Source organism: Agelaius tricolor, unplaced genomic scaffold, assembly GCF_023055355.1.
Source record: "Agelaius tricolor isolate 1412-34295 unplaced genomic scaffold, bAgeTri1.0.p SCAF_28, whole genome shotgun sequence".
NCBI lineage: Eukaryota > Metazoa > Chordata > Aves > Passeriformes > Icteridae > Agelaius > Agelaius tricolor.
Window position 1 is genome coordinate 6,048,305 of NW_027269288.1, and position 27,313 is coordinate 6,075,617.

General features: G+C 49.2%; 3 protein-coding genes across 5 annotated transcripts in view; 1 reads left to right on the plus strand and 2 right to left on the minus strand.

Moving 5' to 3' along the window:
* Positions 1 to 452, minus strand: part of TP73 (tumor protein p73) — a 37,888-nt gene extending 37,436 nt beyond the window's left edge. For both annotated transcript variants that reach the window (XM_071448817.1, XM_071448819.1), the window contains exon 1: positions 352 to 452. The gene's annotated coding sequence lies outside the window, so the exon portion shown is untranslated. The remainder of the gene's footprint in view (positions 1 to 351) is intronic.
* Positions 453 to 2,656: 2,204 nt separating this feature from the next.
* On the plus strand, positions 2,657 to 17,839 carry WRAP73 (WD repeat containing, antisense to TP73). The gene is made up of 12 exons (XM_071448798.1): positions 2,657 to 2,789; positions 3,841 to 3,993; positions 4,539 to 4,655; positions 10,957 to 11,029; positions 11,828 to 11,931; positions 12,677 to 12,763; positions 13,308 to 13,442; positions 13,529 to 13,606; positions 14,908 to 15,013; positions 15,473 to 15,598; positions 16,309 to 16,500; positions 17,379 to 17,839. The coding sequence occupies exons 1-12, from the start codon at positions 2,721 to 2,723 to the stop codon at positions 17,486 to 17,488; spliced, it is 1,350 nt and encodes a 449-aa protein (XP_071304899.1). The 5' UTR covers positions 2,657 to 2,720; the 3' UTR covers positions 17,489 to 17,839.
* Positions 17,840 to 18,245: 406 nt separating this feature from the next.
* TPRG1L (tumor protein p63 regulated 1 like) lies at positions 18,246 to 22,492 on the minus strand. Of its 2 annotated transcripts, XM_071448800.1 has the most exons (6): positions 22,246 to 22,492; positions 22,059 to 22,150; positions 21,356 to 21,532; positions 20,693 to 20,846; positions 19,781 to 20,006; positions 18,246 to 19,579 (listed from the first exon to the last, which is right to left on the minus strand). In XM_071448800.1, the coding sequence occupies exons 1-5, from the start codon at positions 22,438 to 22,440 to the stop codon at positions 19,812 to 19,814; spliced, it is 813 nt and encodes a 270-aa protein (XP_071304901.1). In that variant the 5' UTR covers positions 22,441 to 22,492; the 3' UTR covers positions 18,246 to 19,579; positions 19,781 to 19,811. The 2 variants fall into 2 exon arrangements, with proteins under 2 accessions (XP_071304901.1, XP_071304900.1); XM_071448799.1 differs by having other exon boundaries at positions 18,246 to 20,006; positions 22,246 to 22,491.
* Between the last annotated feature and the right edge of the window lie 4,821 nt (positions 22,493 to 27,313).

Here is a 27,313-nt window from a genome sequence, read left to right on the forward strand (position 1 = left end):
TGGTTTTTTTTTTTTTTCCCTTAAAAGATACAAGCATGGCTTGCTTTTCACTTTCCAAAATAGTTTTTTTTTCCAGAAAGTTTTTCCAGAAAAGCACCAGTCCAGTTGGTATCTGGAGAGGTTTTTTTTTTCCCCTTAAAAGATACAAGCACCACTTGCTTTTCATTTGTAAAAGCAAGAGGGGAAAACAGCATGAAATAGAAACATTAAAGAAGGCAAACTCATAGAAAACTTTCAATATTCTGTCACAACCCCACCGCCAATCATCCCCCAGCTGTATTATATAGAAACTCACACACCCCCAGAGCAAGGGGCTTCCTTTTGTAGGGTTTTTTTTTCCTCCCCTCCTACCTGAGTTTTTGAGTTCCCCCGGAGGTTTCCCGCAGGCAGGAGTGGCCTGGGACTGAGGATCTACGTTATTCACTGCCCTGCACACGGGAGTAGCGTCCCGGTCGCCAAGGCAATGACATTGGAGCCGCTGGAAAGCTCCGTGAAAAGTGAGGCAAAAGCTCCTGCGCTCCTTCCTGCCATAGGAGGCAGCTGCAAAAGGGGGTGGGGAGTGCTCAGCCAAGCGTGCCAGGGAATTAAAGCCGGACAAAGTGACGCCGGGGCAAGTGAGGGATGCGAGAGCGGGGCCAAGCCGGTGTGGGAAGCCCAGAGCACACAGGGAATATTTCTGTGTCTGTCCTCTGAAAGGTTCAGGTGTCCTGTGGCTGCCGTCTCGCTGCGAGTCCTTTCTTTTAAAAAAAAAAAAAAGTATCCTACATAGCATAGTTTTTATTTTGACATTTTTTTGATATAACCTAAAACTGTATTTAACACGCTACTTAAGAGAATTAACACAGCATCACTTTCTAACGCAACACATATAATATTCATTTTAATATTTGCGAAAAGCCAGTCATAAAATGCATGCGTTTTTCACATTGCTGCCATCCACAACACACTAAAAACCCCAAAACCTCAATTTCTCACCAAGTGATGCACCTACACTACTGTCTGTAATCTATTCCACGCTTTTTGTGGATTCTGGTCTATTCTGGAGTTTAGGAAACTTTCTCCATGAATGAGGGTGAAAGTCAGGGCATCCCAGAGCAGACCCATGCTGTGGTGTGATGTAATGGCCTGTTTCAGTCATCCTGGTTATCAATTCATGCCCTACTTTGTCCCAAAATTGAATATTGTGGACTTCTTCAGGAGAAATTTGTGGGAAGTGTAGAAAAAGCCACCTTATGAATTGTTTCTAATTTTACCTTTAGAGAACGATACATTTCCACTGTCTAAAATTCCAACAGTCTGATAACGGGAGATTGTACTGTGCCTTTTACATCTAAAATGGGCTCTAAATTAAGCACAGCACAAAAAGGAGTGTATTATCAAATTGTTGGGATTTTAGTTAGTCTGCACTGGGGGCTCTTTGGGATCAGCTATTGGGTTAAAAGGGAAAATAATCCAGGTGTCAGCTCTTAATTGGATAGTTTAGTTTTAAAAGCCCTTGTACCAAGAGATTGTTGGCCATTTTGGGCCTTCTAATGAAAAGCTGCAGAACTCACGGCAGTGAGACTGTTTCACTGATAAGAAATAATAAACACCTGAGTGTGAACATGAACTCCTGTCTCAAGGGCCTTCACTCCAGACCCAGAGGAACCCACAACTGGTACCACCATAACCAGCAGCAGCTCTGGGCTTTAATCAGCCACAGGGTCAGGGCATGGTTTGGGTCGGAGGGGCGCTTCAAGATTGTCTGGTTCCACCCCTGCCATGGCAGGGACACTTTTCACTGTCCCAGGTTGCTGCAAACCCCATCACAGAATGGTGAGGTTGGAAGAGACCTCTAAGATCATTGGGTCCAACCTATGCTCTAACACCTCAACCAGACTGTAGCACCAAGTGCCATGTCCAGGCTTTTTTAAACATATCCAGAGATGGTGATTCTGCCACCTCCCTGGGAAGAGCATTCCAGTACTTTATTATTCTTTGGGTGAAAATTTTTTTCCTAATATCCAACCTATCCCTTCCCTGGTGTAGCTTGAGACTGCGTCCTCTGGTTCTGTCAGAGACCGACCCTACCTGTCTACAACCTCCCTTCAGGAAGAAGGGGGCTGTTTCCCAAAGGAATATGTCCTCTGAGAGGGGTTATCAGGGATCTACCCCTGGTGTGCCTATATTTATTTATTAATTGATTGATTGGTTGATTCCAGTCAGTTCACATCCTTTTTACTGCGGTATCTCTATTCCAATTATTAGTTCCTCTGTCCTCTCCGGCGAATCTGGCGGGACATCCCACCTGTGCCCCCACTGCTGTCGGTAATTAGCCGGCAGTAGTGGTTAGCCCGAAGGGCTGATTAATCAGCCAGAAGGGCCGGTTAATCAGTCAGGGCTAGTCCATGCGCGCGATGCTGCCCGCGGAAAGGCGCCAGATAAGGGAGGGTTCCCTGAGGATATGGAGAAGAGGGGGAGCGCGCCCCTCAGCTCATTAACCGCGTCATTACCCGGCTCATTAGCGGCTCATTTGCATACCAATGCGGCTCGCGCGCGCCTTTCCCGCGCGCTTCCCGCCGCCGGGCGCCCCCTGCCGTGTTGGCGCAGGGACTACAACTCCCGGCGTGCCCCGCGGCGGCCCCTCCAGCGCGGCCCCGCCCCTTCCGGCGGTCCCCGGCGGAGCGGAGCGGGGCGGGCGGAGCGCGGCGGGTTCGAATCCCGGCGGCGCCGCGCCCGCCATGAACTTCTCGGAGCTCTTCAAGCTCTCGGGGCTCCTGGGCCGCTTCTCCCCCGACGGAAAATGCCTGGTGAGTGCTGGCCGCGCTCACCGGGGCCGTGTGGCCCGGGACGGGGCGGTTGGCGCGGCCCTCGAGCGGCCGCTGCGCGGGGCCCCCCGGGCCGGGCCCGGCCGGGCTGCGGGCGGACGCTGCGGGGCAGCGATGGAGCCCCGGAGCCTGCGGGCCTGAGCTCCGAGGCTGCTGCCGAGAGGCTTTGAGGCACGAAGGGTCAACACCGGAGACCTGAGTTTGGTTTAATTAACCGTAATCAGTTAGATGAATTAGTACTTTAAATTAAGGACTACCTAAAGGGAGCCTTTAGGGAAGAGGGAGGGGACTTTTTACAACGGTTTGGAGAGGCTGGAGGAGGAAGAACAGCTTCAAACTGCCAAAGGGCAGGGTTAGATGGGATATTGGGAAGGAGTTCTCTGTGAGAGTGGTGAGCCACTGGCACAGGGTGCCCAGAGAAGCTGTGGATGCCCCTGGATCCCTGGAAGTGTCCAAGGCCAGGTTGGACAGGGCTTGGAGCAACCTGGGATAGTGGAAGGTGTTCCTGGATGGGCTTTAAGGTCCCTCCCAACCCAAATCATTAAGGGATTTTATGAAATAAAATAAGGTATCAGACAGAAAGTAATTTTTTAAAAAACTGGAGTTACTTGCTTAGCAATTATAGAATTGAGGATTCTGTTTACTCTAAAGCCCCTTTCCCCCGGGTTAGTTCTCACTGTAGTTTGCAGTGGAGCTCAGTGCATATAGAATAGAATACAGAATCCTAGACTGGTTTGGAGTGCAAGGAGCTTTAAAGCTCATCCAGTCCCACGCAGGAACACCTTCCACTGTGCCAGGATGCTCCAAGCCCTGCCCAGCCTGCCCTTGGACACTTCCAGGGATAGGGCAGCCACAGCTTCTCTGGGCACCCTGTGCCAGTGGCTCACCACCCACAGGGAGGATTTTTTTTTTTTTAAACACAACATTGACCCTCTCTGAGCTAAACCTGGCATCCCAGCGTGCCTGACAGGGGCAGCCCTGGTGCTCCATCCAGGATCCTGCCCCAGCTCAGCCCTGTCCCTGTCCCCCCCAGGCCTCGTGTGTGCAGCACCGCTTGGTGGTTCGAGATGCCAGCTCCCTGCAGATCCTCCACCTCTACAGCTGCATGGATCAGATCCAGTACATCGAGTGGTCCTCGGACTCCCAGTTCATCCTGTGTGCCATGTACAAGCGGGGCATTGTCCAGGTGAGCATGAAAGCAGCACAGGGTGTGTGTCCTGCTAGGGTTTGGGTGTGATGTGAGTGAGAGCTTAAGAGCCAGCACTAGTCTGAGGCTTTGCTGAGGCACCTGATGTTATTGATAACACAGTTTGAGGATAACCCAGCACGCCGAGGTTTTGAAAGCCACGACAAAAATCTTAGTTTGAAAAGGAATATTTTGGATAAAAATATCTAGCAAAACAGATCAGAATTGGAGACTATCCTACAGAAATAAATAACATGCAAGCTTGTTAAATGGCCTAAACCCGTTTAAATGTTGGATATTCCGTATATTTGTCACAGAAAAAAATCCAACCCCACATCATTTGCCCTTTCCACGACCGCACAAAGTACGGGACTCACTTTTGCAGCGGGATCCAGCGCCAGTCCTTCATGGCTGCGGGTGGTTGGGTGTCGCTGAGCTCCCTGAGCTGGGATGCAGGAGCCTGTTGCCAGCTGCAGGGAATCCTCCCGAGCAGAGCTTTGGCTGAGCTGATGCTTGCTGCTCCGTGTGGTTGCTCCCTGCCCCAGGTCTGGTCCCTGGAGCAGTCGGAGTGGTACTGTAAGATCGACGAGGGCTCCGCGGGATTGGTGGCCTCATGCTGGAGTCCGGACGGGCGTCACATCCTCAACACCACCGAGTTCCATGTGAGTGTGCAGGCAAGGCTTGCTCCCCTCGGTGTCAGGTGTTGCTGTCTGCCCTTTGCCTCCTAAAATAACCCAGAGCCCTTAAAGCTGCAGCGGTGGTGGAGAGCGCGGATGCAGCTCTGTGCTCCTGTGTGTGGCTCGGGTTAGTGCCAGGCTGGGTGTTTGTTGTTCCACTAAGTGGAACATTTTAAGTGTTTTTTCCTCTTGCTTCTAGTGAGAAGGTAGAAAATGGAGACTTAAATCTGAAGGTAAAATTGTGTGGTTTAGAACATATCCTGATGTTTTGGATTTTGGTGGCCTTCATCAAAGCAGTCTTAGAAATCCAGTGTGTTGCTTGCATGGTGAGAGAAGCCCGGGATTTCTAGTTAAAAACTCAAACCATAAACATTTCAGAGTGATTTTAAATTAAAACTTACAGACCTATTGACCTATGAGATTTAGATCCAGATCCTGGAAATATTTTCCCAATTGTTTAATTTGACACACAGGAGCCAGACTGCTGGTGGAACTTGTGAAATTAAAATTATAACACCTTTAATGCTCGTTGAGATCCATATTGGGGAATGCTACTAATGTAGAATCTAAATTGGTTTGTGGATGGTCAGTTTGTTGGAAATCTTGTGGATTCTGACTTTTCCACCTTTTGGATTAGAGCTGATGATTGCTATTATTGAGTACAACGATGGAGGGTCAGAAAATAGCCAAGAACAGCATGTGAGACGCTTTCTTTTTGTATTTACTCCTTCCAAACCTGTGGAAGGGTGTTGGGTGACAGGATCTTGTGCCATAACTCTGGTTAGCACAGAATTCACATGCTGCAGTGCAAGATTCCCCTTTTTTTTGGGTAAATCCCAAAAATTAGTTAGTAGGATAATAAGATATCCTGAAATTGTTAGTAGGATATTGCTGTGGACCCTGCTGTGTGTGTGTACAGACCCACTCCCCCATCCCTCTAGACAGGAGTGATAAGTTTAGACCTTGGTATTCCCAGGTGTGAGCTGCCCTGATAGCAGCAATAAAAATTAAAAGCAAGCCCAGAATTCCAGCCTGGAGGCAGAGCAGCCATCCCTGCTGGTCAGGCAGCAGCAGAGGAGGCAGAACTGCAGGCTGGGGCTGTGTCAGGCTCCCAGAGAAGATCTCGTGGCACGTGCATGTGGGGGTGGACCAGGGAGGATTTATTGCCTCCCAACAGAACTCGGTTTGACCTTAGAGGATTTCATTAAGCCTTTGCCAAGTTGGCATCTGTGTTGGGATAAGTTTCCTTTCCAGCTGTAAACAGGTTGCTAAATTAGCTGTTGTCAGACAGCTGCCAGGGCCAGGCCGTGGTTGGAGCTGTGTTTATTCTCTCCCTGCTAAATCCACAGTCTGGGGGGGATGGATGTGGGCAGTGCTCAGGAGATTTAATAGCAGTGTCTTATCAAATCCACGGATTGCCTGGAGGGTTTGGGGGTTCCCTGTCAGCTCAGCTGGGCTTTGGTCACTTCCAAACAGCACCAAGGAACCACTTGCTATTCCTCAGATCAATGTGTGAGCTCCACTGAGAGCTCACAAGGAACTTTCTTATTCCCTGAGGAATAAGAAAGGGTTTTTTTTAAAGGTTATGGTTGGGCTAATTACTTTCTAGCAATCTGTATTTACCATTTTGCCTCAGAAAAATCATTACAGAGTCCCAGAATAGTTGGAGTGGGGAGATCATCCAGTCCAACACCCCTGCCAAGGCAGGGTCACCTGGAGCAGGTGACACAGAAATGCATCCAGCTGGGTTTCAAATGTCTCCAGAGAGGGAGATTCCCTGCCCTCCCTGGGAAGCTGTTCCAGTGCTCTGCCACCCTCCATGAAAAGAAATTCTTCCTCATGTTGAGGTGGAACTTGGTGTGTTTTAGTTTATGGCCATTGCTCCTTGCCCTGTCACTGGCACCTAAAAAAGGAGTCTGGCACCATGCTTTGACACTTGGAATTCATCAGCTAATTTGCAGGGTTTCTTTGTGGTCAGTGTTCCTCCTCTACTGAAATCCACTCTGGGAGGCAGTTCCACATTATCAGTGAGTCCTGTGGAGGGTGTTGAACCCCGTGTGACTCCTTCCAAGGCCAAAATTTACAGGCACAGGTAGAGCTTAACCAACAGCTCCAGGTAAAGGATCTGAAGGAAATGGATCCTCTTCACATTTCTGAAAGTGCTCAAAGCCAGGTTGGACAGGGCCTAGTGGAAGGTATCCCTGCCCATGGCAGGGGTGGGATAAGATGAACTTTAAGGTCCCTTCCAACCCAAGCCATCCTGGGATTCTCTGCTTCCTCATGCCCCTCACATTTTGGGATAAATAGTGTGAAGATGTTCTGGAGTGTTTCTCTGAAGAGCTGTGCTTACAAACTACATACTTGGTGCTTTGTCTCATTCCATGTCAAGTCCTCAAGCATTAAGGAGCTTCTTTGGAGCTGCAGCAGCAGGGAGAAGTGTGTGTTTCTGTGTGTATCCCAGCTAATCCTTAGTAACTGTGCGTGGCTGCGTTGGCTGAAAAATGCTTCCTGGCGAGGAATGTACTCTGAATAATCTTCTGAAATCCAGTGCTGACAGACACTGCTATGTAAGGGGGCTGAGTGACCCAGTCAAGTCTGGGACAAGAGTTGACAGTCATTTGAGCTGTAGGTTGTTTAAAAGTGTGTTTTTGTCTGTTGAAAATCACCAGTCCTACACCTGCCTGGAGCTGTCAACATCGGGCCGTGGTCCTGGGCCACTGTTTATCACGTTACCATCTAAATACTTTTTATTTCTCAGCTGTTTTTAGGCTATTTTAAAAATGCTTCTGCTTTTGGTTTGTTTTTCCACTGCAAAACAACAGCTGAAAACTTCTCAGACACCGTTATTGTGAGGATTTGAGTTTGACAACTCCACTGAATCTATGCTGAAGAGAAGGTATTTCCCAAAAGGAGCAGTGGAGAAGGGCTTGCTGCAGACTTAACTAATCATGGGCTGTTCTCCTTCTATAAAAACAATTGTCCCTTCTCCATGAATTCCCTGAGAAAGGCAACGAGCAGCAATGGAAATTTCCTGTCATTTTTGAAGCGTTTGGTTTCTTCTCTCATCCTCTGTGTTTGGTGTTTCTGTTGCTCCTGATCCTGTCTGCAAGCTGTGACATAATCCTTCTAATCTTCTTCATCTCATTTATGTTGGCAACTTAAATGAGATTGTGGAATGTTCCAGGTGGGAATATGAAGGTTTTCCCTTTCTGTCACAATTCAGTTGTAAACACAACGTTAAGGGAGGGGGGTGTGAAATCCATACATTAAGCACATAATGTGTGTTTCTCTGTAGGAATGTCTGAGTGGGCACAAATGGAACAGCAGAAAAGGATCCTGCTTTCAGGAAGCAAAATGATTTGGTTTTAAATGTTCCTAGCACCACACCAAACCATCCAGTTGTGTGAGTTGGATGAGAAATTACAGTGGAATTACAAAATGCATCTGTGTGCTTTCCTCTGAGCCTGCAGCCCTTGCAGGGGAGAGAGTGGAGTTGAGCAGACAAAGAATGACAGGATTAGAGGACACAGCATCAAGCTCTGCCAGGGGAGGGTCAGGTTGGACATCAGGAGGAATTTCTTCATGGAAAAGGTGGTCAGGTGCTGCCCAGGGAGATGGGTGGTGGAGTCCCCATCCCTGGAGGTGGCACTCAGTGCTCTGGGCTGGGTGACAAGGTGGGCATCAGGCACAGGTTGGATTGGACTTGATGATCCTGGTGGTCTTTTCCGACCCCAATGAATCTGTGAATAGAGGATTTGAAACAAGGTGATCTTTAATGTTCTTTCCTGGCTGTGATTCTTTGATCTTGTTAGATATTAAAAGTGTCTTGTGGCTGACAGATGGAGTGAAGATGAAGGCTCTGCTTTTCAGACACTTAGAGGCATCTTTAGTTGTAGTCTGGGTTTTTGCAGGTGTATTTTTGTGTGTGTGACTGTGCCATGAAAGGTGTGCTGGCCTCCTGAGGCTTGGAGCAGGCAGTGTGGTCCAGGATGGCAGTGTGTTTGATGCCCAGCAGGCCAGGGGAGCTGTTCATGAGGCTGAGTAGCAGCACTCAGATGCCTTTGTCAGGAAAAATGATGATCCAGCCCTGAGCATTCGAAGCCTGCAGCTGCTAAGCTTGTATTAAGTGGCTGGAGAATGTGTGCTGTGTGTTTTGCTCAGGGGAGGCAGGGCAGCCAGTGCATTTAGGGATGCAATTAATAGTCCCCAGCAGCATTTCAGTGCTGCAGTTGCTGCAGAGGAATGTGTGGAGGCATTGTGTTGGTATTTTTAAAGTAAATCTTGCCTGAGGAGCAGACTGACAGCGCTGGCTTTGGCTGGCCGGAAGTGAGCGGCCCCAGGGTCATTAATCAATAAAAGTTGATTCATGTTCATCTCGTGGGGTCCTCCAGGAGCTGCTGAACTTAGAGGAGGAGGTTCTGCCCCTCTGCCCTGCCCAGGTGAGACCCCACCTGCAGAGCTGCCTCCAGCCCTGGGGTCCCAGCATAGGAAGGACCTGGAGCTGCTGGAGAGACCCCAGAGGAGGCCCCAGGGTGATCAGAGGGATGGAGCAGCTCTGCTGGGAGAGTTGGGATTGTCCAGCCTGGAGAGGAGAAGCTTTGGGGTGACCTCATTGTGGCCTTCCAGTGCCTGAAGGGAGCTTACAGGAAAAATGGACAGAGCCAATTTCCAAGGGCCTGGAGTGACAGGGCAAGGGGGAATGGCTTGCCACTGATGAAGGACAGTGAGATAGTGGGAAGAAATCCTTCCCTGTGAGGTTGGGCAGGGCTTGGAGCAACTTGGTCTACTGGAAGGTGTCTGTGTCCATGGCAGGGGCTGGGACAAGATGAGCTTTAAGGTCCCTTCCAGCCAACATCATTCTGTGAATCCGTGGGGAAAGATTTCTGTGTTATTTCTTCAAATGTCAGAAGTTTCCTGATGTGTAAGGCAGAAGGATCTGTTTGGGATTCCATGGATCTCAGATAGGGAGGCAGTGTTTATTGGGATTCTGAAGATTGGTTTGAACCCTGCAAATCCCTTGAATTCTGCTTCCCACCAAAACTGATCATGTCAGCAAGGGAAAAACCTCCAAATTCTGTTGCAACACAGAACCTGCAGTGCTATCAGTGAAGCACATCCACAGGCTGCTCCCTCAGCATCCTTTGTCACCACTGAGCATGCCAGGTCCTTCAGGGAAGGAAAAGCTGTCAAGGACAAACCTGCAGAAAGGTGTAGGAGAACCTTCCTCCCAAGACTGCTGGGCTGTGTGGGGTGTGGGAGGAGGAGGAGGAGGAAATGGGGACAATTCTGGCATTTTCCATAATGGATCAGAATTAATCTTGGTGTTCAATTGTTCAGGGAAAGCTTTGTGATAGAGGTGCTTCACTGGAAAAAGTCTTACCTGTAGCTGTTCCTTGGTGCAGTAAAATGCAGGAAAACACAAGTTCAGAAGCTGAGTCTGGAAACATTCCTTGCTCCAGCTCCAAATGCAAAGGTTCACGTGCCACCCTGGTGAATGCCCGTGTGTCTGGGCTGCCGTTGCTAAGGGAGAGGGAGTATTTGTTTTTAATTGGGTAATGTGCAGATGGCAAGGCAGAGCCTGCAGTGCAGCTGTGACCTTGGGGAGCTCTGGGGAGGCTGGGTCTGCCTTGGTGCTTGTGGAGGCACAGTTCTCCAGAAATCCCCCAAACACCAGTGTAAAGCCTTGCTTTGCATAGCAGGTTTTGGGTGTCTGAATTTTTCAGTAGTTCTGTAAGGGTGCCTGAGGAAGGAAGAGCAAAACACAAATCAGCCATCAAAGCTGAGGGTTTCTAAATGTTGTAAAATCCAGCTCAATGCTCATACTTGATAGCCTTTTCCCAAGGGTTACAGTGTTCTGAAGGGGCTGTAACTTGTCATCCATTCATAAAGGCAGGAAACTCCCCACCTCTCCTCCAGATTCTGTGATGAATCTGTTTTTCCAACTGCACAGTGACTCTAGCACAAACATCTTCCCAATCTACTGCCCAGTGTCAGGAACTTCAGTGTTTGTGAAGAGGTTTTCTCCATATCAGTGCTGTGAATTTTGTATCCCATCTTACTCGTGTAAGTTTGGGGTAAATTCCCTGCTAACCACCAGAAATTGAGACATAATTCCTCATAGCTGCTCCCCACGTCATTGTGTTATACAAAATAGCTGCAGAATTAATGAATCACAGAAGTTTCATTGATCCACTTTGTGTTGCTGAATTAGGTTGATGTTTTCCTGTTATTATTTTTTTTTTTAATTTTCACAAATAACCAAAACTGCTCCCTGTCTCTGTGCCAGCTGCGAATCACGGTGTGGTCCTTGTGCACCAAGTCTGTGTCTTACATCAAGTACCCCAAAGCATGCCAGCAAGGTAAGTAACACCTGGCTGGGAATGGTCCTTTGATGTGGCAGAAAGGGAAAATGACTTTAATGTGACTGCAAACCCCATTTTTGGGCACAGGGTCTGGTCCTGTCCCTTCTGAGCAGCACCTGCAGCCAGGTTGTGGTGTCTGAGTGAAGGATTCCAGCTGATCCATGTGCCTGCTCTTCACATGTGCATCTGTGTTGTGTTTGCCTCTGAGGGATCCTATAAGACATTAAATTATGCTGGACATGCTCCCGATGAGTTAATCCAAAATGACTTTTGTCATCTTCTGCATATGGAAAGGCTGGAAAGGGAAGCTTGTGTCAGGGCTGTCAGACCACATGGCTGTGGTGAGCAGTTTCCTGCCCAAGGCTTGTATCCCAGAGATGACAAAGACAATTATGTATTCCATGTAAAATCCAGGAGCATGGGGAGCAATGCCTGGGAGTTAGTGGAGACCTGATGGTTGCATAACTGATCCATTTAGCCAGGCTAAATGAAGTGGTTATTTGAAATCTGTTGGGTTTATATAACAACTGTCAGTGGTTAGATGTGTTTTGAAGCACGCTGGAGCTCTTCATACTGAGAAATTGTACATTCTGAGCTTAAAAATTGCTGACACAATGAATCAGTAACACCGTGCTTTGCCTTGATTAATGTGACCTTCTGTGAAGAGATTCTGGCTCCTCTTTTAGTTCTGCTTTGAACTGGGAGTAGCTGTGCCTTGCTGAAGACTCATCAGCTCTTCTGCCTTGTTGTCTGATTTCTGTTTGAGCCAGTTTTAATTAATCTGTGCCGTGGCAGGGGTGGCTTTCACCAAGGACGGGCGCTACATGGCCGTGGCGGAGCGCCGCGACTGCAAGGATTTCATCAGCATCTTCGTGTGCAGGAACTGGCAGCTCCTCAGGGTAAGCTCTGCCTCTGCTCCCCCTCTGCTCTGCAGGAGGTTACCTGCACAGTGAGAGAAACACTGAGAGTATCGAGTGCTTGGTACTTGGGACATGTGGTATAAAGTATTCACACATGGGATCAGTCCATGGAGGGTGGCATTGGCCACGGGCTGGATCTGGGCAATTAAACCTCACTAAGAACTTTGTGTCACCTCTAATTTGGGAATTCTGAGCCTCAGCAGAAGCTGAGAGAAAATTTGGGGAATACCCCTAAATGTTTGTCATGTTCCTGAGCTCTTCCCTAATGAAGTGGAAGCTGTGGCTGTCCCATCCCTGGAAGTGTCCAAGGCCAGGTTGGATGGGGCTTGGAGCAACCTGGGACAGTGGAAGGTGTCCCTGTCCCTGTAAGGTCCCTTCCAGCTCACACTTTCTGGGATTATGTGATCCCATACTTGCTTTAAGACAAGGAATTAGTTTTCCTGGATTTTTGACTGATTCAGTGTAACTAATTTAATTCTCTTATGAAATGCTGTTCACTTGAAGGTATAGAAACTTTCTGCTTTTCTGTAGAGGGATCAAAAATCCACTGAATGCAGCATGTATTACAGGAGGAAATATTTTTGTTGCTACTCTGGCATATAAAAAGCTCTTTTGTGTTTGTGGTAGCCCTCGAAAGGTTAAAACTGAACATTCTGTCATCTTAGATGCAACAGGATTTGTTGGCATGTTTCAAATGGTTTTGTGGTTTCTCTTTTGTGGGCAGCATTTTGACACTGAAACCCAGGATCTGTTTGGGATTGAATGGGCTCCCAATGGCTGTGTGCTGGCAGCCTGGGACACGTGCCTGGAGGTAAGAGGAAAAGCAGATTATTTTCTTGAAGAGCTCAAGTTGGTCTTTGGCCATCATGTATAAAGCAGTGACTAAAATAATTAGTGTTTAAAATGTTTCTTTTGAATATAAGAGGGTGTGAGTCCAGCTTTTGTTAAACATTACATTTGTACTGGGGATGGGTGTCCTTGCAAGTGGATGTGGCTGTTCTTTAAACCTTCAATGACAGCAAATTATTTCTAATTTATCTTGTAAAAAAATTGTAAACATTGTAGAAGCTGCCTTCATTATTGAAAAAATGAAAGAATAATGGAAGAAGAATAATGGAAGAGTGTAAGAGTTTTGTACAGCTTTACTGACATTGCACTTGCACAGTGATTTTACAGTTACTGAAAGTATTCATCCAAAAAGAGAGCAACGAAGCCTCTTAACTCATAGATAAGAGACCATTTGTACCTTTGTATTTAACTTGCATGATAAACAGGCAGAGTTTGGCAGGATGACTTGCCTGCCTGTGGTTTTCAGCAGCATTGCTGGATTTTGGAGTGGCTGTGCTGTGTTTCAGTACAAGGTGCTGCTGTACTCCCTCGATGGGCGCCTGCTCTCCTCCTACCGTGCCTACGAGTGGCCCCTGGGCATCAAATCAATTGCCTGGAGTCCCAGCAGCCAGTTCCTGGCCATTGGCAGCTTTGATGAAAAGGTGAGAAGTGTTTCCTGCCTTTTTTATCTAAATCATTTGAAGAAGTTTGCCCTAACAGTCTCTGCTTGCTGTGTTTCCTGAGCCAGGTGCGTATCCTGAACCATGTGACGTGGAAGAAGATCACAGAGCTTGAGCATCCAGCAGTCATTACCAGCAAAAAGACTGTAAGTGTGGATCCCAAATCCATGGAGACCTTAGCAGAGCTTGGGTGCTGCTGTTTGTATCTGAAGGATGCTCATTAATCCATTTAATTCTGGAGACTTTTCTTTTTTTTTCCTCCCAGGGCTTGGGAAATTGCATGGCAACCTGGGAATGTAACAAAAAAGGGGAATCCTTTCAAATTTGGTGGAATATGTGTCTGTGATCATCTCTCTTGAGCAGTGATAGATTTTCAGATGCTCCTGTCACATGCCAGTGTATTTTGAGTGTAGGTGGTGGCTGCATTACAGATCTGGGTGTGCAGCCGATGGCAAACTGCAAAACTGAACAGGAGAGATTTGTCTCAGCTTTATACAATTCCTAACTTTAAACAGTGCTGGAACTGGATTGTGTTCAGATTTTCCATCCTGTGTGGACAGGCTCATCCAGCTCACCTAAAGGGCATTTCCTGGAACATCTGTCAGCATTGATTTTTATCCTTTATACCTGTACCTGCAAGGCCTGACAGATTCTGCGCTGTTGGCAGCAGGTGCAGAGCTGCTCTTCCCAAAATCCCGAGCTGATCTCATCCCTGGAGGTAATGAGAACAGTGTGTGGTGCTGTTTGCCATTGCAGAGGGACTGAACAGACCTCCTGGAAGAGTTTGTGTGTGGATTTTAAGCCTGCAATATTCACATGACTCTGCCTCTTAGCCAGAAGCCAGGCACGAGCCATTAAAGCACCTCAGCAAAGCTTCTCACGGCTGAAAAATGCCTTAACTTCCAGTTAGGTGTAAAATATGTCATGGAAAACAAATGGAAATAGCTCTGTTAATCTCCACTACACAGACAGGAATTGCAGTTGCTGTGTTTTATCCTGGTGCTTGTGTTCAGGAATATGTTGCAGGCACACTAAAATATTTTTGCTATTTTCCTTCTGCAGCGCTGCACTTTGTTTGTGACAGAATCAGATGAAAGATTTTGGGTTGTAAAAATGAGATTCATGGTCCTGCTGTAATGGGGATGATTTGATTTGCTGTCAGAAATAATGAACGGGGTGCATTCCCTGGGGCTTATTCTCTGCTGTGTTTTTCCTGATCATGGTTCCAAATGGACCATAATTCACTGGGAATACTGGATTCCAGATCTGCCTGGGAATACTGGATTCCAGATCTGCCTACTGAAAGCCCTTTCCTCTGTTGATGAACCAGGGGATGCTGAGGTGTACTAAATGTGCAAATGAGCCAGTGGGATGTGGGTATTTGGTAACAGCCCATGTTCAAACTCTGCAAGGCCCTTCTGTAGAGCTCTCACTTGTTTCTTTGTAGATTGTGTATAAAGAAGTGGAGAAATCCCCAACTCTTGGCACAGAGAGACTTTCTTTCCCTCCAACAAGAGCATTGGCTAGTTCTCTCTTCAGCACACAGAGTAAATGTAAGCCAAAGTTTACTCAAACCAGACACTTGAGTTTGCCTTGGGAAGTCTTTAAATAAACATTGTAGGTGAACTCTGCCCCCTTGGACAGATCCTCTGGATGTTCTCTAGGGCAGTAAAAATCAGTCTCAGTCTTTGTGGCACTGTAAATCACCTTTGGTTAACAGTGTTTGAAATAGTAGTTAGAAGGTAGTAGAAAAATTAATCTCTCCTCATTTTCCTGATTTAATCTCAGTCTGAATTTCCAGCCTTTCCTTTTCTGTAGGAGGGCAGGAATAGTAGTAGGGTGGCTGTGTGAAGATGTAGTATCTTTAAAGCAGTTGAAATTCTGATTGGAACATCTTGGAGAAGAGTAAAATATGGTCCTATCACTTCAGAGATGAGGGGTTTTAACAGTTGGATATAAATGCATTATCCATCCAGGCTCACTTAGTGACATACTTTTATTTCCTGTTCCAGATGACATTTGCCAAGTGCCAGTTTCTTTACACTACATCAAACCAGTTGCTGACAAGGCAAATCCCAAAGTGGGAGTTGGGATGTTGGCTTTCAGTGCAGATAACTCTTTCCTGGCAACCAAAAATGGTAAGTTCCGACTGCCCTGCCTTAGAGGGGAAACCATGAGGGGCATGTGGGGGTTTCCTTAGCAGAAATGATCCTTTGCACTATAAAAAGAGTCATGGCCCTGTAAAATCAGCTCTGTTGGGAGATGTGTAACTACAGGGGAATCCCAGCCTGTCATGTAGTGTGTGTTAACTGTTGTGAGCTGCCAGAGCTGCTGATCAGGGCATGAACTCAACCTTGGCTCTGTATTTAATGAAAATAGTGGGGTTTTATATTTCTTCAAGTTTGTGTGAGCACACTGTATTGAAAATGAAACAAATCTTCCCACTTATAGCCTGGGTCTCTTAAAAGGCAGAACTCTGCACGACCTGTAGCAGGAGGAATTCTGACTTCCTGAATAGTGAAAGTCATGGAATTAAGGCTCCATTTTTCCCTTTGGTCCTGAGGGGCTGTTTGTGCCTGGATGCCAAAGCTCTGGGTCAGGTGCAAAACCCATCAGACAGACAAATGTGGTAAGAGCCAGGGAAGGACTGGGAGATGGACTAGATCACTTTTACCTTTTTTTTTGCAATATTTCCTGAAGGCTCTGCTTGGCATAGCTCAAGTAGTGCTAACCCTGGGGTGTACCTAAAGATTTGCGTTGTACGGATTTGTTTGTTCCTGTGCATTTAAAAAAACCACACGCGATCCTTCATCCTCCAGCTATCACACAACTGCTGCTTCCTCTGCAGATAACATTCCCAACGCTGTGTGGATCTGGGACATCAGGAAGCTGAAGCTGGCAGTGGTGTTGGAGCAGCTGTACACCATCCAGTGCTTCCAGTGGGACCCCTGCCAGCCCCGCCTGGCTGTGTGCACGGGCAGCAGCAGAGTGTACCTGTGGTCCCCAGCTGGCTGTGTCGTTGTGAAGGTGCCTGGGGAAGGTGAGCACACGACCCTCCCAGCAACTGCTCCGTTGGTGGAACCCTGGCTGCTTGAGAACTTTTAGATTTTCTGTGCTGGAAAAAGTTTCTCCCCAAGAGAACGCTGCATTTGACCTGAGGCCGTGGAGAAGGCTTCCAAAATGGAATGATGGAACTGGGATTGGGGGTGTGGAGTTTGCAGAGAAGTGTGTGATATCACAGGGTTGAAAACCTAGAGTTTAAGGGTTTAGAATATAAGTGATATATGTATATAAAGCAAGATGGAAGTTTTAGAGTGGATGCTGCTCCCTCCTTCCCCTCCTTCCCCTCTTCCACAGGTTTGGGTGGTTTTGTGGAATTGGATAAAACTCCGCATTGCGGGGCATGGGTGGTTGGTCATTGGGTTAAAAATAAAAACAATCTAGGTGTCATTTCTTAATTGGACAGTTGATCCTTAAAAGGCCTTGTAGAGAGAGAGACACAGCTCCATTTTTAGCCAGTTAGAGTGAAGTGCTGTAGAACTCAGGGTTTGTGAGACTGTAACATAGATTAAGAATTAATAAACATCTGAGTCCCAACAAGAAATCCATCTCACACATTTAATCCTGACCCTGACAGAAAAGAACTAAAGAATCCAGACTCAGTGAAAAATAATATTCTATTTATAAATTGATCTGAGTGTTATCCTGGAAATAGCTCAGGTGTGTTCTTGGAGCTGCTTGAAAATGGCTGTTTTCACCCTCAGGAAAAGAGGAGCTCACAGTGAGACACGGGAAATGTCTCAGGGACAGCATGGGGCCAAGCAGGGATTTATTTGTGTGGCTGATTCCAGCTGCCTTTTCCTCCAGCAGGAGGATGGGCTGCCAGCTCCTGGCTGACACACTGATCTCTTCCTGCAGGTGACTTCCAGATTGTGTCTCTCTCCTGGCATTCCAGTGGGGACTCCATGCTGCTCCTGAGTAAGGACCACTTCTGTGTGTGTTACTTGGAAAGAGAAGAGGTAAAATAAAAGAACTAAAATGCATTAAAACTGCTCCCAAGTCTGAGGAAGAAAGAGGAAAAGGATTGAAAACTTGTTGCCCAGTCTGAAGTGTTTGTATTTATAAGTTATTTATTTGAAGGAGCTCCAAGCTCAGTGTGTGAAATACTGTGACTGCATTTGAATGAAGTGATGTAGCAAGTGAAATGTAAGGAATGAGTGTCTATTGCAAGAAAACCTGAATATTGAGGGAGTTGGTATTTTTCAACTCTGAACCCTTATTTTCTAAAACTGTAGCTCTGTGTATATATACTGTATAGCTATTATTTAAATTTTCTATTTCCAATAAATATTTTGATAGTTACAAACTATAAACCTGCACCTCTGCACTTGAAAGTCTGTTTCAGTGTGATCAGTGATGTGATGATGTAGTGATTTACCCCAGCACAAGGAAACTGTTACTTGCACACAAATAATTTTGGGTGACAGTAACTGTGCCTGGGCCACCGTGGATTTATTACATGGAATCTTTGCCAGAGGGATCACAATTTGACACTTGAAGATGCTGAATTACAGGTAACTGAAATGGGACTTTTTGCCCCAGTTCTGGTGCCAAATAGGAGTGGATGGTTTGGCAGGGAAGGAGCAGTTGGAATCCTTCCTTGTTTTTCCCTGTGTCCTTCCAAGGAGGGAACCTCTTGTTTAGGAATTTACCGGATGTTTTTTCTTTTGTTACCTAAAAAATTTCACAGCCTCAGTCTCCAGAAAATGAAGAACAAATGCCAAGTAAGAGTTGAAATTTTAACTTTACTGCAAGTTTAATGAAAATTGAACAGGCAACTTAGAAAATGCATGGAGAAGCTTGGAAAGCTGGAGTCAGGACTGGCTGCAACAGGAGTTTCACAAACACTCACCTACGTTAAGATCAAAACCACTGTGGCACAGTGTTCATCCAGCTCTGATGAAAGGGCATGGAGAGAAGGTCATGCACAAGGAAAAAGCTTGTTAGAGTCACCTCCTGAGCAATTACAGCTGTAATCTCTTCTGAATTTCATCCCTGGATGAGAGGTTCAGTGCAGGAATGTATGAATCAAGGCTGACACACAGTGCTGAAGGTTTTCTCTGTCTCCGTTAAAAAGTCCTGGCCCAAACTAGCGTAGATTTAAGAAAAATGGCTAAGAGTATCAATCTAACCAAAATAGAATTCCTTTTCAGTTCTACAAAGAACAGCTTTGAAGGCAAATGTGTTTGTGAGGCTTTTGGCAACGTTCTCTCACAACAGTTTTTATTCTGTGGCTGCAGCAAAGAAACAGAAGTAGAGAGGAAGTTCCAGTAGGTTCTTAGAGGGATTTTTACAAGAAGGTCAGAAATGCATATTGAGTTCACAAACTGCTGCTGAGCAGGTGGAACAGCGGCAGCTTTAGCAAAAGCTAGCAAATACTGTTAAAGACTGACTGACAACTTTGAAAATTCCTAACAGGCATTAATCAGAGCTCTGAGATCATGGTGATTGGAACAGCAATTCCTCTTAAACAACACAAGGGAGTCCCAAGCACACGACAGGATTTGACACCGTACACAGGGATACAGCAGGGCTAGGGCACCAAGGTCCTGCTGTGCTCTGGGGGTTTCAGCAGGTTCCAGTGGCACCAAGGTCCTGCTGAGCTCTGGGGGTTTCAGCAGGTTCCAGTGGCACCAAGGTCCTGCTGTGCTCTGGGGGCTTCAGCAGGTTCCAATGGCACCAAGGTCCTGCTGTGCCCTGGGGGTTTCAGCAGGTTCCAATGGCACCAAGGTCCTGCTGTGCCCTGGGGGCTTCAGCAGGTTCCAGTGGCACCAGGGTCCTGCTGTGCTCTGGGGGCTTCAGCAGGTTCCAGTGGCACCAAGGTCCTGCTGTGCTCTGGGGGTTTCAGCAGGTTCCAGTGGCACCAAGGTCCTGCTGTGCTCTGGGGGTTTCAGCAGGTTCCAATGGCACCAAGGTCCTGCTGTGCTCTGGGGGTTTCAGCAGGTTCCAATGGCACCAAGGTCCTGCTGTGCCCTGGGGGTTCCAGCAGGTTCCAATGGCACTTGATGGATTGGGAAGAGCAGGCTCTGGGACACAGAACACAGCACGGCTCATTCACCCTGCATAAGGACCAGTGAGGGCTGTAAATCAGGTACAAAGTACAAGGCTGGCACCACCCTGTGTCTGCTTCAAATCCAGCCTGTGCATTCCCCAAACAACCTGGGAACTGTCCTACAACGTCCCCCTTTCCTTTCTTTTCCATTCCTTCCCCTGGCAACTTTATCACGTGCTCTGCCCTCAGCACCCTCTCCCCAACTCACTTGCCCTTGAACAGGTGACACACAAGGGGGTTTAAAATCCAATTTTGCCTCTTGTCATGGAGTAGCCCAGCTTGGCCTCGTTGTTGATGAAGGACATCAGTCCCAGGTAGGTCTCAATGAGGATGGGTCGCTCCAGCACCAACACCCCGTTAGCACTTCCTGGCACTGGGCCCTCCTTGTGGGCTTTCTTCACAGCCTGGATCAGCTGTGTTTGAAAGTTTTCCAGCTGGAAGAAAAGAAATCACCTTGCTTTGGCATTGTTTTGCAAACTGTTAAGTAGCTGCTGATAGGGAATGGTGAAGGATTAGCATTCAAGCTGTAGCTGTCAGGGCTCTATGGACTGTGATAGTCACAGTCTGATATTTAACCTCAGTGATTCAGTTAATTTCACACAGGACACTGCTGATGTGTGACTTAAACAGGGACTTATCAGTGACCAGGTGTTTATTTCTGACTGTGGTTCTGCCCTGCTCACTGATGTGTTATGCTTAATAGGGTTCTAATTTTAGACAAACCTTCAGAGGGAAGCACCTATTACAAAAAGAACAGAAAACCACCTTGGTGAAGGTTTTCAGTGAGCAATTAAACTGTCTGTTAATTACCTGGCAGTCCTAGATGAAAAGTCCATCAGCCTGTCAGGTAAGTAAGAACAGAAACAGCCCAAGATCCATTTGCTTTTGGGCTTTACGGGACTCTGCACATTCGGAAATTTTGGCTTCCTCTGTGTTCCACCCAGTTATGGGTGGCTGGCAAAAGTGGGCAGTGGGGCCACCTTGCAAGTCAAAATTTGGAGACTGGGGAGATGGAGCTCCAAGTTCCACCTGTGCTGTAACCGATTTTGTTTGAGTAATTGATGTGTTGAAGTTATGTTTACCCCATGAGCTCAATGAGGTGCCTGGAGCAGCTCCTTACCCGGCACAGGGACGAGATCTTCTCATCAGCATCTGCCATGGGGTGCTCGGTGAAGGTCACGTAGGGGATGTTGGTGGACCAGGGGTTCCACCTGTTGATGAAGGAGGCTCGGCTTTGCTTGTCCCACTGGATGCGGATACCGACACCTTCCCTCCTGACAGTGCACAATGAACAGGGTAAAACTTGGCTTTGAGCAAGGTTAACTAAAAATGTTCTGTCTGAAAAACACCCGCTTGGATCCAGAAGCGATCTTGAAATACAAGTGATAGTAAATTTTACAGTAGGCAAGAAATGCAGTAATTCAGGCCCTGGAATGTGCAAAGGGACATGCTTATGAGCTGAGAGCAAGAAGGTGAAGCACCTGGGACACCCTGGCCGTCCCTCACAGCCCCTGTGTCCTGCCACTCACAGCTTTCTACTCATGCTGAGGTGGTGGTACTACTACTTACAGCATTATGTAACGGTGATGAGTTTCTGCTCCCAAATATACTCCTCTTATCTTGAAAGTCCTTGAGCAACTTGCTGTTAGTGCAACTACTCACCACCCCAGCAAACCAGCAGCTACCCTGAGCAGTTCTAGTAAAGCTTCAGGAATTGTTTGCAAAGTTAAGCAAGCAAAAGGAAGAATTCTCAGACTGTTCCCAATAACCTGTGCCTGCTTACTTGTTGAGAGATTTGGGTGGGAACACAAACTCCCCCACGGAGATGGTGTCCACGGCACTGAGGGCAATCCTGGTGACATGCTGGCACTGCAGGCTGATGAAGTTGTACTTGCAGACCAGGAGGGACCAGTCAGTGATGAGGACAAGGCGCTCCTTCTCGTTGTTCCAGTGATCGATTCTGGGGAGAGAACACCGCTGAGTTTAAGTGGTTTTGACTCATGGCTAGGAACACTCAAGAGCTTGGCAGAAAGGAGAATTGCTGAGGAGAACAAATCTGTAGTCTTGGTGACGCTGTATTTTCTGTCACTTTGCTTTGTATCTGCAGGGCCAGTGCAAGGCTGAGGGTCTGAGCCCTGCTGCACACACGGGGCTTTGGGTCAGTTTGTTAAAGCTGTGCCTGTGCTTTTCTGCAGGAGTGAGTTCTCTACAGGACTAGATTTAGTAAGGGGTTAACTCGGGAGCGTTGATCTGGAGCTGAAGGGCTGGGTTATAAAGAAATAATGAAATAATAATGGCTGCAGCCAGCCTGGACCATGGAATAATATTCACCAGGTTTAATACCGAATAGCGCTTGGGCTGTGCGGCTCCGGACCAACCCCGCGGGGGCCGAGGCCACCCTGGCTCTCATCTCCCCCGCCCGCAGCGCCCGTCCCATCCCAATCCCATCCCATCCCAATCCCATCCCATCCCGCCGCGGAACTCACTCGGTGAGCAGCCACACGCTCTGCACCTCCCCGTCCTCTGCGGGCAGCACGACCACGCGGATCTCGCTCACCGCCTGCTCGATGGTGCCGGGCTGCGGGGGGGACAAGGCAGAGAGGACAAGGCAGCGGTCAGGGCGGGCGTGCGGGCGCTGCCCGCGGCCGCCCCCGCGCCCCTCCCGGCGCGCACCCGGAACACGAAGTACTGGCGGAGGCGGCCGGCGCGGCCCGCGGTGCGGACACTGAGCGGCCGCAGCGTCTGCCGGGCCGGCGGAGCCGCCGGCTCGAAGGGCGGCCCGGCTCCCCCCGGCACCAGCGTGGCGGCCCCGGGGCTGCCGGGGCTGCCGGCCGGGCCGGACTCGTCCGCGTCCCGCAGCTGCAGCATCGCGGCGGCGGCGCCGGGCGGGCGCTCGGAGCCTTCCGGGGCGGAGCGGGGCGGGCGGAGCGCTCAGAGCCGCCTCTCGCTCCGCGCCGCGCCGGGAGGCGGCACTGCAGCCCCGGCCGGGATCCGGCACTGGAGAGCCCTCCCTGCCCGGGACCCGGCACTGGAGAGCCCTCCCTGCCCGGGACCCGGCACTGCAGCCCCAGCCGGGACCCGGCACAGCGGAGCCCTCCCTGCCCGGGACACGGCGCTGCAGCCCCGGCCGGGACCCGGCACAGCGGAGCCCTCCCTGCCCGGGACCCGGCACAGCAGAGCCCTCCCTGCCCGGGACCCGGCACTGCAGCCCCGGCCGGGACCCGGCACAGCGGAGCCCTCCCTGCCCGGGACCCGGCCCTGCAGCCCCGGCCGGGACCCGGTGGGATGCGGGATGCGGGATGCGGCCCTGGTATCGGGTGTTGTCATCGTCACGCAGCGACGGCTGCTGGGACTGTCGCTGTCGCACACCTGGGGCTGTACAAAGCGGTTGTTCTAAGATCTTCTTTGATGGGGAGGCCTTATTGGCATCTCGGGCTTGTGACAGCTCAGTTGCTTTTTAATCTTAGCTGCTTGGATAACATGTGGCCACTCTTTACGCTGTTATAAAGTTAATTTGGGTCTCCTGTATAACCGCGGTGGCTGGCACAGGATTTACCAACCCTAGATATGCTATGGCTAAGTCCTTCTCTTATCATTAGTCATTATCTTATGGCTGAGTCATTTGCTATGGTGCTGTCATTACCCCTTGCTCAGAGCTGATTAGGTACCAGGTACTGTCACTGTCACATGGCCAGGGCTGTGTCAGGTGCTGTGACCATCGGGCACTGGGTGTACAAGGTGCCAGGTGCTGTCCCCATCACACAGCAGGGCGGTGGGTGCTGTCACTATTGCTGCTCAGAGCTGGGTTAGGTACCACATGCCATCACTGTCACACACTGGGGCTGCACCAGGTACTGTCACCATCACAAACCTGGGTGGGTGCTGTCACATCCCCTGCTCAGAGCTGTATTAGGTACCAGGTGTCATTGCTGTCACACAACTGGGGCTGTATGAGGTGCCAGGTGCCACCATGGTTGCAGACCCAGAGGTGTTTGAGGCCTCTCTCAGCCCTGCTGTGGATTTTCAGGGCTAAGACAAGAACCCGCACACATCACACAATGTACAGTGGGAGGCCCTGAGCTCAGCCAAAATTGTGCTCTGCTCTGCCCAGGTGGTCTGGGCAAGACTCTCACATACCCATAAAGGAACAAGATGTGTGGGTCTACAGACTTCAGGCACAGCTGCTGTGAAGCAGATCTGGGTCAGATGTGCAAAATCCTGAAATATCATCAGGACAGAGCTCAGGAAGGTACCAGAGGAGGGTGGGATAGGGACAGGATTGTGCATGGAGAGCCCTGGCGCCCATATCACATCCAGCACATTGATAGCAAAGATTAAATAATGCTGGGGAATGAATGGCACGTTAATGTTTCAGTTTCTGTGGTCTCTGGCATGACTGCAGATATTATCATCAGTATTTATGGAGCTGTATCATATCTTGGACCCCTTTCAGGGCTGTTTTTCGTGGAGCCAGAGGATGACATCCTTGGCGGGCAGCTGTGCTGGGAAATGATATAAAATTGAAAACACACTAAATTGACTTCACAGACAGGGTAGGGTTTCAGATATCTGTCTTTCACATGTGTCCCATGAATCCCCTGCTCTCCACAGCCCTTGCTCACGTGGGCCTCTTTAGGTGGGAAACCTCACTCCTGGCTTTAAAGGGCCTTTAAAAGGACTGCAGAGCTGAGTTTGTGCTGGGTCCCTCCTGGCTTTAAAGGGGCTTTAAAAGGACTGCAGAGCTGAGTTTGTGCTGGGTCCCTCCTGGCTTTAAAGGGGCTTTAAAAGGACTGCAGAGCTGGGTTTGTGCTGGGTCAGTCCTGGCTTTAAAGGGCCTTTAAAAGGACTGCAGAGCTGATTTTGTGCTGGGTCACTCCTCAAAGCACAACTTTTCCCGTTGGACCTTCCCCTTTTCCCCGCAGGCAGCCTGGCTGGGGCGGCTGTGGCGGGGAGAGTGGCCATGCCAGGACCCTACAGCGGGCTGTGACAGCCAGGATTGTCACCTGGGGCAGTGTGGCAGCTGTGGCTGCCCCGATCAATCCCCATCCTTGGCCGTGTCCTGGAGAGGGAGCCCGACTCCCGGCTCTGCCCAGTCCCTGCCCACTGGGAGCAGCCTGTTTCCTACTGTAAGGAAGTTCTAACTTTCTAATCCCAGACAGAAAAAGAGAAGCTTGGATTTATTGTATCCTGGAGCTCTCTCTGTTGTTATAAAACATCTTTATGTAGCTGCCTTTCTTATCAAGGAAGAATGAATGATGTTTTCTTCCCATCCATTAGGCTTGGCTGATATTTTACTGCTAAGTGGAAGCATTAACCCCCCTCACCTGCTCTTTTCTCTTACTTTAGGATTTATGGCACTGCTGCGACCTTGGGAGGGTTCTGGTGTAAGGAGCAGCTGCTTCAGTTTTTCCCAAGACTGAGCAGCTTTTGGGCATGGCCCTTGGGGACTTTAGTCTTGATTAATGGCTGTCCTTCAGCCACAAAATATGTCCATGAAACTATCCCAGCCTTCCTCCTTCTTATCCTGCTTCTCTAATGGAAATCAGCACCTGCCCCAGGCCAAGTGAGCTCTGGAGGGCCCTGGGGCAGCTCAGAGGTGCTGCTCTGGTCCCTCCTGGCCCTTGGGAAGGGTTTGCTTGAGATGTTTAGTGCAGCATCCCTGCTCTCCTCCTCCCCATCCCGCTGTGCCAGCTGCTGTGTGCAGTTGGAGGTGTCCCTGCCAGCAGAATTTCCTTGGGAAGCAATCAATTTTGTTATCTGCTGGAGTGCATGGGGAAAATTGAATCTCTGTGGGATGTTTCTCGAGCTCCTGGGAAAGGGATTTGCGCTGGTGTGTCCGCACACAGCCTTGGGCAGTGGAGGAGCAGCCCCGAGGCACCGCTGCTCCATCCCTGCATCCTCCCCCTCCTCTGCTCGGGGCTGGGCACCGCTCGTGGGAGGGATTTCTGACTGACAGCGAGCAAAGAGGCATGTGAGGGGAAGGAGCTGGACCTGGGAAAGGCAGGGGGAAGTTTTGTTACTGCCCTGACCCGCGGGGAAGCTGCTCCGGTGAGTGTGTGTGCCGAGCTCCTCTCTCCCGGCTCCGGAGGATGCCCGCAGCTCTGTGGATGCACTGAAGGATCACCCTGCCTGCTTCGGGAGAAAAAACCCCTTCGAGGTGAGATTCTCCTGCCAGAAGAGCACCCCCTCCTTCCTCCTTTCTCCTTCTCCTTGCCAAGGGCTGGATTTCAAAGTGCCTCGGGAAGGGGATGGCAGCTCCGGAGCAGCTCAGCCCGCATGGGGCTGCTCTGCTGGGCACAGCCCAGCTCCTGTGAGCCCCCAGCTCCTCGAGCTTTGCCAGGAAGCAAATCCCAGGAGGAAAAGTCACTTCAGCGCATTTCACCGCCAGCAAGCCAGCATGAGAAGCCGGGTTTGGTCTGGGGAAAAATCCAGCTGCAACCTGCGCTGTGATTTCCAGCGGAGTGAAGAAAGTGGCTGAGCGGAACCCGAGAGGGAGGAAGCATCCAGGAAGGATAAATCCGCTCTCCCCCTGTGCTCCCACAGCTTCATCCTCTGCAGGGACAGACAGACACGGGCACGTTGGGAGCAGGAGGCGGCGGGATTCCCGGGATAACCGCTGGAAGCACCTGGAGGGAGAGCGGCAGCTGCGATGGAGTTTCCTGCCGTGGCACTGTCGCTCATCGTGGCGCTGCGAATGTCCCCGCTGGCTGCTGGCACCAAACTGCAGCCCCACATGTGAGTAGCAAGGAAAGAGCTCCGGGAGGGGTTTTGTCGGGCAGGGGATGGGGAAGCAGGAGCCAAACGCAGTGATTTCAAATCAGAGAGTGAAGGGCCAGTGGGGAGGAGCAAGCTGTTGTGGGTTTCTTTATTTACTTCTAGATGTGCAGAAAGGGGAATAGAAAATTGAAAATGTAGATAGTCTTTCCTTGTAGGAGGGAGCTCCTTGGTTCAGCTGAAACTTTTCTGAGTGCAAGAGATGATTCCTGTGTGAATACTTTGCCCTTTCTTCCAAGACCTGCTGCTTTTATTTCACTTCACTCTCTTATCCCGCGTTCCTCCCCGCCTGCTGCTGTTACTCCAGCAGCACGTAGGCTGCTCTTTTTAATTACATTTTACAGTTACAGTTTGGTGTTAATCATTTGGCTGCTCTGGAAGACTTCCTTGCAAATTTGGCCTCCTGCCAGAAGATGGTCTCTGAGAGCCAGGGGATCACTGTAATTCCCTTTGTCCATGGAGCCCGTGTGGTGTGGGGTGCAGACTCCAAGCCGCCCTCCCCGAGGGGTTTAATTCTTTACAAAAAAGCGTGTCCTTTAGAAGATAAAGGTTTTGGAAGGAGCAGCTTTTTCTCCCCACGTCAGGGTTTTGTGCTCCTGCCCTGGCAGTTACTTTCAGGACTTCTTGGACAGGGCACTGGAGCAGAGCCCTGTGCCAGCACGCCGGGGTTGGAATTGAGCAGCCTGGAGAATTCGGATGCCAGCTGTGACCTCTAAGCTTCACCACGTCCAAATGAGTTATTTTCACTTTTTTTTTTTTTTTTTTTTTTTTAATAGAAAGTACCTCTAAGAAAACTCTGGCTCCTGTTGGAAGCAGCAGAAGCAGCCCCAAATACCAAGTGGCTCATGGAGTCAGGGACAAATGTCTCACTCTTCATCCTTAGTTAAACCCACTGACTTGTGCTTGGAGAAAGAGTTGGGATTAGAGAAGAAACAAAGTACATTTCTTTGATTTATTGGAATTAGCC